The 9402-nt window shown below is 35.8% G+C and overlaps 1 protein-coding gene across 1 annotated transcript in view; it reads left to right on the top strand.

Moving 5' to 3' along the window:
* LOC107086981 (gamma-aminobutyric acid receptor subunit rho-3-like) overlaps positions 1 to 7471 on the top strand; it is a 19332-nt gene extending 11861 nt beyond the window's left edge. The window contains exons 5-9 of the mRNA XM_015378299.1: positions 1073 to 1155; positions 3353 to 3490; positions 5618 to 5770; positions 6714 to 6907; positions 7006 to 7471. Of these exons, the coding sequence (XP_015233785.1) occupies positions 1073 to 1155; positions 3353 to 3490; positions 5618 to 5770; positions 6714 to 6907; positions 7006 to 7308 (871 nt within the window). The 3' untranslated portion in view covers positions 7309 to 7471. The remainder of the gene's footprint in view (positions 1 to 1072; positions 1156 to 3352; positions 3491 to 5617; positions 5771 to 6713; positions 6908 to 7005) is intronic.
* Positions 7472 to 9402: the final 1931 nt, after the last annotated feature.

Genomic DNA, 9402 nt, shown 5'->3' with positions numbered 1-9402 from the left:
CTGTTTAATGGGTTTTTTTCATTTGTGGATAATGGATCTGATTGCCATTCACTGGAGTCCCAAAATCTTAAGTAAACTTTAATTCTTGAAAAAACTGCAGTAAGATGTATATATTTTTTATATCTTCTAGTCTACTTCCTGTTGTCCAACAGGTTCTACTTAAGTCATCTGTTTATTCTACAGACCAGGTAATATATTCAGACCTGGTGTGACCAATGAAAGCAGAGACATATGTACTGTAGTTGATTGGATTTAATCATAAGAAAGGGAATTTTCATATAAGATAACATTTCTTATACTCCTTTTTCCCCATGAAATCATTTGAAAACACCTTTTTATGTTTGACCAAATCCTCTTAGTCTGAAATTAAAAGTTGTTGGAGCAAGAGCAAGTGAAGAACAGTCTGGCCAAAAGGTGTGGGAGGGTTTTTATTTCATACACTTCAATTGTTTGATAAACTAATGATATTCGTATTTTATGTTGCGATTGGGGGACAGATATTGGGTTGGGGAAAAGATTAGCCTTCTTATATTTCTCAAAGTGCCAAATTTTCTTTAGGAAAATGGAGAGTTAATTTTTCTCACTATATGTATACGCAGAGAAACCTCAAAAGGTTTTATCTGTACATGGCTACTAAAGATGGCTAAAGCGCTGTTTGGCTTTGCAAAAAATATTATCATCAAAACAGGAATTCCTCTTATAATACTTACTGAGACATGCTAACAAGAATGTCTCAGATAATTGGGTACTAGAGATAAGCAGCTATTGTCAGAAAGATGTAGTACCACTCCATTTTAGGAAAGATATCAGCATGTAGTATAAAAAAAGCTAGAAGTAGTGAGCAGAGAGTAAAAGAAGGTGGAAAATTAGCTGTAACAGGATTTGTAAGATCAGCGTTATCTGCAGATGTCAACAATCTTGCTTCCTCTCTCTGCAGTCCCAATCTGTGTCATTGAACAGCCCCGATTAATACCACACACAGTTTAATTGTTTGCTTCTGGATGAGCATTCTGCTAAAGACTGAATGATTTGAATGACATGGGTGTTCATATAACTTTAAGTTGTGTTTTAGGATCACTGTGACTGCTCTGTGCTCGATGGACTTCAGTAGTTTCCCTCTGGACACACAGAACTGCTCTCTGGAGCTGGAGAGCTGTGAGTATCAAACAGAGGTCTAGGAAACAGTTCCTCCAAATCAACTCCTCTGAGATCTGATGCTGTTCAGTGACAAACATAGTTCCATTATTAACCAAACTAATGTAGACTTATTTTGTTGATAAAAAAAAAAATCATTCTACAGCCCGTAGGTTTCTATTTAAAGATGTATACAAGAGAATTTCCTGTTAATTCAATGTATTTGACAGCAAACCACTATCAGTAACTAACAAAAATTTAAATATTACTGTTATCTAAAAAAAAAAAGTCTTTAACCTGAATCAGTTTGTATAGTTTCTGTGTATGCAGATCCCTACCCAAACTCTTCATATTCTGTTAAGTTACATCCAACTTTCTCTTTAATTTATTGACTTTATCTTAAAGACCAACAAAGATATTGCATAACTTTGAAGTGGAACCCAAAGCATGAATGGAATAATAGTTTTTTTTTTTAAAGATATTCCATCACATCAACCTCCTTTACTCTGAAACCCCTCAATCCAACAGTAAAACAATAGTGGACAAATAGCACCACGAAGACTAAACACTGAGAAGTTTAAAACTGGGTTAGAACATAAATCAATATGCAAAGCTTTGATCTGAAGCTAAGCTTTTTTTCTGACATGCAAAATGTTATGGTTGCTGGAAAACTGAGATTCCCCTGCAGAGACCACAACATCTCTATGGTAACATAACAACCTAGCAGCATTAGGGAAACTTATGTTAGATAATAGGACATGGAAAGCTGGTCAGAATTAGAAAAATAAAAGGAGCCATTCATATGCATGCGACGGACTGAGCCAAAGCTCAGGGAAAGCATTTCAGCCAACAGATGTATAAAGCTGTTAATGACATTTCAATCTGAAAAACTACCATGAAGAGAAAATTAGATGAAATTTATTGATACCATTACTTTGTCTTTGGCGCTCAGACCTCGGCAGGAAACATAGCGCTTAATTTTGATAGATATGCATGAACAGGAGCAAAGAATAGAGCTGTTTCCCCCCCAGGCCTGAAACTGGTGGTAGAGTGGAGACATATGAAGTTGGTCAGTCTGTAGACTGCTGGTTAGAGAGACGGTCTGCTGAGCTTTATGGGGAGATCCAGTGGACTGCGTGAGCTGACACTAGAGCTACACTCAGGGACCTGGAAGATGGAAGTCCAGTTTGGATAACACAGGTTGAGAGAACCTGACCATGATGAGCAAGCATGAAGTGACAGTGGAGAGGAAAAACTCCCTGTTAGGAAGAAACCTCTGGCAGAACCAGGCTCAACATGGCGGCCTTCTGCCGGACAGGTTGAAGCGGGGTCATCTGAATGAAGTCAGACAGCGCATACACCACCTGCGCACTAGGAGCAGGAAAAGTTGCGGATCGAAGGCCTTTTAATATGAACTTTGGATGCTGATTGGCTTTCGTGGAGGTGTGGTTCAAAGCTGATTGTGTGTCGCAGGTGGATGTCGGAGCGCAATTAGTTTCCTCAGTTGAACTTCCACCTAGGCTTCATAACAGCTTAAAAACTTTTGGATATAATATACCACTTCACCAATATGTAATATTTTGTATTGGCTTATGATGTAAATTTCATGAAATCCGTCTTGCTTGTAAACTGATAAAAGGTTGAAAAACTCAGTGAGTATGAATAATTTTGAGAGGCACTGTAGATGATTGTCTTTTAGATCTAGGGTTTAATAGACCTTTTTTGACTGTATTGTCTTTTACAATGCAAAAGAATAATTGAAAATAAGTACAAAAATTCTTAAAATAAGTATAGACTTCCCCTTAAGTTGAACAGGTTAACAAAATGATCTGTCAATGAACTTCGTATTTTTGCCCTTAAAATAAGAGAATTAGACTTTATGCATATATCATCTTATTCTATTGGCAAAGTGTCTTATGTGTGTGCTCAAATCAATGGAAATACACTTATTTCTTGAAAAAAAAAAACTGTAATGCCATATTTCAGTTTTAGCAATCAAGGATTGTTTATTTGAACTTTTCTGGGTGTTGTTTTGTGTTTTCAGTTCTGTTTCTCTTACTTTGTTATATATTTATAACATGGAGCTTGATCTTAGAGGAAAGACAGACACTGGACTGGAAAAGAAAATAAAAAAAAAACTGTCCTTCCTCTGAGAACACATCCATGATTCTTGTAAGAGAAGCAAAACTACCACTGTTCCTTCTTTCCTCTCTTTAAGATGCTTACAATGAGAACGACCTAATGCTCTACTGGAAGAACGGGAACGATTCATTAAGGACTGATGAGATTGTGCTCTCTCAGTTTTTTATTGAAGACTTCCAGCCTTCCTTTGGGCTTGCCTTCTACAGCAGCACTGGTATGTGAGGCTGGGGCTCTCTGTGCTGTGTCCACTTCAGAGACAACCAGAGAGCTCTTGACCTGCCCTCTTTTCTAATAAAGCAAGTAAAAATGCTGTAATTGCATTATATTTTCTTTGATAAATCTTTTTAAAATAGTAGTTTGAGTTTCAACGTTGTGTTATGTTACGCAAAAAACAAAAGCGGATGGCAAGCAGAGCTCAGATTATTATTTTGAATCAATAATTTCTGAACAGCGGAAAAGGGAGATCAGTTGCTGGCATGTTTAGAGAATGAAAGGTTTATTTATCAGACTTTTGCTGAAAGAATATTCAGGTAAATATCTATTGCTGATTTCTTTTAAATTAGTTTTTTTTATTTAGTGCGAAATCACAACAAATTTGTAACAATGTTAGTATATTAATTATCAAGAAATTAGCAAAAATCCTACATATAAATGCTTACAGGTTCAGTTTCTATCTTTTATGCTGGTTCCACCTGAACAAGCATAGAACCACAGTCAACTGGTGATTAATTAAAGATGTTAACTTTGCCATATTTTGAGCATGTGTGCTGTAATAATGGAAAGGTACACTCCTTTTAAATGCTAAGCAGAAACTTCAGCAGAGATTGGCATGGTATGAGCAGCTTTCTGCTGTGATTGTATGGCCTATTGAGAAGAAAGATAATTTGCCCTGAAATGTGGAAACACATATTCATGATTCTTTCTATGTTTGAGATAAATTTAGAAAAGTAAAGAAGTTCTAACCATTGCTATTATACAGAGTTCATCTAGGAAAGAAATACAGTTAAATTACAATCTACTGGCTTAAAAGCAGAATGCATACAATTGGTGGAGATAAAGCCTGCTGCTTAGCTTTTGTCACGCAAGAAACACCAAAACAAACATATCATTGGTAGATAGTGACAATTAAAAGCTTTTCATAGCTTTACAGTATCCAGAGGTGTCAAGTAACAAAGTACCAATACGTCATTACCTTACTTAAGTATAAATTTTGGCTATCTATACTTTAACTCAACTGATCTCAACTCAAACTTTATTTATAAAGCACATTTAAAACAACCGGGGTTGACCAAAGTGCTGTACAGGAATCACAGTTAAGGAACATGAGATAAAAGCTAAGGCTAAAATACACAAACACATAAAAATAGAATAAGATAAATGTTTCAATTAAAACACATTTTAGAATAAAATAAAATTTAAAATAAAATTTACTGGAGTGATTATTTTTTGGACAACTTTTTCCTTATATTCCTTACATTTAATGCAATTATCTCTACTTTCTACTCCTTACAGTTTAAAATTAGGCCCGTTATCTTTGTTTCATTTAAGCTCATTTTCATTATCGCCTTTTGATATAAAAACAGCTAAACAAAAAACTCTAAATCATTTGTTTCACCCAGATAATTCCATTATGGTTGGACTTAGTGGTGAAATAAATAGTTTTTTTTTAAGTAAAGCAAAGTTAAATTTGACACTGTTACCATTAGTTATAAAATTAAGAAAATTAAGTATAAGGAAGTTATCCAGAAAAGTTCCTTTAATTGGGTAGTTTAGTAACCAGTATAAAGTTTAATGCATCTGTCAGAACATGTTTTCCTGCACTACTTTTATGTTCATACTTTAAGTAATTTTAAAAATGGTACTTTTACATTTTTACATGAGTAAAAAACTTAAGTTGATACTCTACAAAAATATTTTTAAACTGTAGGATTTATACTTTTACTTGAGGAATAAATACTAATATTTTTGACACCTCTGACGGTATCGCACTCTATACAAATAATCATGGCAGAATACGGAAATATTGGTTCAGGTGTAAGCGCTATATTAAGAAGTTTAAAGCAGAAAATAACTGCTTGATTGGAGAACAACAGAAGAAAATAGCAAAGTGAGGGAAAAGTTCAGAATGACATCTAGCAGAAAACTACGGTATGCTGCTGATAAAACAAACCAACACATCTACAAGCTAGATCAAAAGAGAAAATTCATAGCCGAGTCTCTAAAGTAGAAAATGAACCATTTAACCTCAAAGATCATTTAAATATTTTGTTTTCCAGATTTATGTTAATCATGTTTTCTTTTTCCTTACAGTTACTTTTACTACATTTCTGCCTTATTTCAGGTTGGTACAATCGACTCTACATAAACTTCATCCTAAGGAGGCACATCTTCTTCTTCATGCTTCAGACTTACTTTCCTACCATGCTGATGGTGATGCTGTCATGGGTGTCTTTCTGGATTGACAGAAGAGCCGTACCTGCCCGTGTCTCACTGGGTAATGAGAAAATTAACAGCAAATGCAAAAAGAACAAAGGAAAATTCTGTTCCAACGTCAAATATCACTCAGAGGGGGAGATATAAAACTGAAAATAACGACATGTTTAACAACATAACGTTCATTTGTATTGCCTAAGGGTCTTGAAGTTAGATAAGCAGGGCTTTTTTTATCCCCTTTTCAGTTTCCAAGGAGGTACAAGGTTAAGGATATGAATGTGAGCTTTGTCACCAGCCTTTTCCTTTATTTCATGTAAGTCTGAAATAAGTATATAAATGAAAAACAAAATGAAATGAATGAAAGAAAAAGAAAAGTAGTCATTGTTGTAAAATCCACCAACCTGAATTCCAGTCAGATTGAAGCAATCAAGTGCATTTAGGAAATGTATTTCATCTATTTATAAAGCATTTAAGAACATCAAAATAAGAAGGGAATAAAACTGCCTCATTATCAGAGGTCAGAGGACTGCGGAGTACAGAGGACATTAGCTCTAATACCTACTAGTTCAAGATAACATCAGATGAACCTTATAGCTGGTGGCTGACGGACAGCCTGTGTACCACTCCTGCCATCCCAGAAAATAGAACTTAGGCTACTGTTCACAAATTGGATGAAAAATTGAAAAAAAGTAAAAAATGATGTGGGATAAAGAAATTATGATTTCATCTGCAGGGCTCAGCTGTTAGAGTCAACATTTGGTGCACACTAAATGAAACTAAGAATCCTTCCACCTAAGTGTGGTGGTGAGGGGATCTCTTTGAACAATAGTTAGTAATGTTGCTTAGTAGGGATGGGATGAAACAATATGTTTTCAACAAGGATTTTGCAACCAATTCTAACATTTCTGCGAATGTATGAGTAAGCAATGGATATTTTCTGTCTTTTTTTAGATAGATGTGTCTGTCCAAAACTGTGTGTTCATTGTGCGTGTGTTTTTGTGCAGGCATCACGACCGTTCTGACCATGTCCACCATCATCACTGGTGTATCCGCCTCTATGCCACAAGTGTCTTACGTCAAAGCCGTAGACATCTACTTGTGGGCAAGCTTCCTGTTTGTGTTTTTGTCCGTCATCGAGTACGCTGCTGTCAACTATTTCACCACGGTGGAGGAGATGAAGAAGCTGAAGAATGCAAAGGTTTATGGGTTCCCTCTTAGTTTATTCTTAATATTTTTCTGCTTGTTTAGGGGTTGTTGTTTTATACATTTTTCTGCTCTGTTCTTCTGTGCCTGTAGATCCCCACGACCTTCGATGCCGCCCAGGCCATGGCCTTCGACGGGTGTTTCCATGATAACGACATTGACCTGGCTTCTTTCCCAGAGGTCGCCATCACCCCCAACACAGAGAGAAACACCCAGTCTCGAAACTCCACCGCTTCTGCACCCACAGAGGGAACCCGTCTCCGTCGCAGGAATACACTTAAATACAACCTGAGCTTCATCAGGAGCAACAGCTACATGATCGACTCGTGCTCCAGAGTCGTCTTTCCTATGGCCTATCTACTGTTCAACATCATTTACTGGAGTTTGTATGCATAGTTTTTGTTAAAAAGACTTTTAAAAAAGTCAGATCTTTCCAATAAGACTACATGCTGGTTAATCCTACACTATTACTGTTTGTTGGAACGTTTGCTGTTGAAAATTAATGTCTTTTTGCATTCAAGATGTTGAGATCAGCTGTTGCTGCAAATAAAGAGCAAACATCATATAATGGCATCTTTAGTAAAATTATACAGAAATAATAAAAAAAAAATCCTTAAAAAAAAAGAAAGAGGTTTACTTTTAGTACAATCACTCAGAGGGAATGAAATCTGATGTTAAGAAAAAAGTTTTTGTACATGCATCTGTCCTGTTGATTATTTGGCAAGATAAACATTGGTCCTTCCCCAGGCGGGTAGCCGCTGATCTCACTGTGATGTCATATTAATAGAAGCAAAGATAAATAATTTTTATGGATTTGTCAGCTCTAGAAACAGCCTAATTAGCACTTTTGTAAACTTAAATCACAGATACACATGGTTCTGGATATTTATTTTCAAAGATTTCTTGTAAGGATTGTGCATATTATTGTAAAAAAAAAAAAGAAAAAGGAGATTTGTTTACTTTAAGGCTGTTTTAAATATATTCTCCCAGGATCTGCTGCTGGCTTTGTCTTCAAGTATAATTTGCCAATTATTGTCAAAAGAGGGAAAAAAAATACTTAACCAACATTATTCAACCCTATTTTTTTATTCATTGTAGTGCTTTATTTGGCATGACGCAATATGATCTTTTTGGTATTTATGTGTCTTTTCTTGGGATTTCAGGCATATCATTTAAATCAAATCATTTAAAGCAATTTCCCTCTGGGATTATTAAAGTATTTCTGATTCTGATTAGGAAGAAGGTGGTTGCCTACATGTGTCAGGGCCGCATTGCTCCAAAAAAGGATGAACTTATGATGACTTTTGCATAGTTTGCTCTTTGCAAGCCTACATCTTGTATAAAATCAGAAAAATGGGAACCTATACAAAAAGGAAAATATACCCTTATCCTACTCAACATCTTTACAAATAAATCTCTTACATATATGAGTGTCAAACTTATTTCTGCCCAATCATGTTAATTTCTTTTTTTCCTAGTTACGCTCTTAAAATTATATCCTGACTTTTGAAACCTGGTCCATTAGGGTAACAAAGAGACAAAGTACCATGCACCCACAGCCTTGTACCCTAAGGGGACTTTAAGAGTGATCAATTAACCTAATACTCATAGTTTTGGACTGCAAGTAGAATTGATAGACCTGTAAAGAGCTTCTGTATTACTGAAAACTAAATATCTATTCCTAAATTGCGTCAGGGAATCACATCCACTCTACCACCAATATTATCCCTCTGGCCAAATTTACAAAGCCGTATATTCTGAATTTGCATTAAACTATTCATACCTATAAGGTCGGGCTGTTTAGAAATAAAATAAAAGATCTAAAATACCCATAAAAACAGGGAGACAGATGGGGCTTTGAAGAGCGGCACAAAACATCAGCTTAAAGGTATTACTGCATGCTGACAGGTTGTCCTACAAATAAAAGTCAGGATTAAAATAAACCAGTGGCCTGAGAATTAGGACTTCAAAGAAAATAAAAAAAAATATCAGGGCTATGTTGAATGCCAAAGCACAGACTAAAAACCACAAGAAGTTGAAGGAAATTATGAGCAGGTAAGTTTCTTAAAAGGAACTTTGGGACCTCTGGTGGAGAAAAGGGGTAATGCAGGAGGAAACAGCACAGTTCATCTGAATTGATTTATGAAGCTCAATATGCATCAAGTTTAATATATAGAATACAAATGTCTCAACGATCATGGTTATAATTAAAAGGACATGTTTAAGTGTTTTCCTTAATCATTAATCATTTCAGATCTTGTTCCACCTAGACGTGTTTGTGGTGTTGTGTCCATCAGTCCATTTATAATCTGCCACTTACACTGATCAGGGATCATCATGAGTGTAGCAGGTTTAACAGGAGGACCCAAATACGCCTCTGCCCTGCGACACTGCATCTTATCGAAGGACAGGAGTGACATTTGTTCCTCTTGTTCTGTCAGGGTGGGTTGTTAGGCATCACCTCTGAGCTTGCCTCCAATTATTAACCTT

The sequence above is a fragment of the Cyprinodon variegatus genome, unplaced genomic scaffold (assembly GCF_000732505.1).
Source record: "Cyprinodon variegatus isolate N-32 unplaced genomic scaffold, C_variegatus-1.0 Scaffold169, whole genome shotgun sequence".
Classification (NCBI taxonomy): Eukaryota; Metazoa; Chordata; class Actinopteri; order Cyprinodontiformes; family Cyprinodontidae; genus Cyprinodon; species Cyprinodon variegatus.
This window is presented reverse-complemented; position numbering and strand designations above follow the sequence as displayed.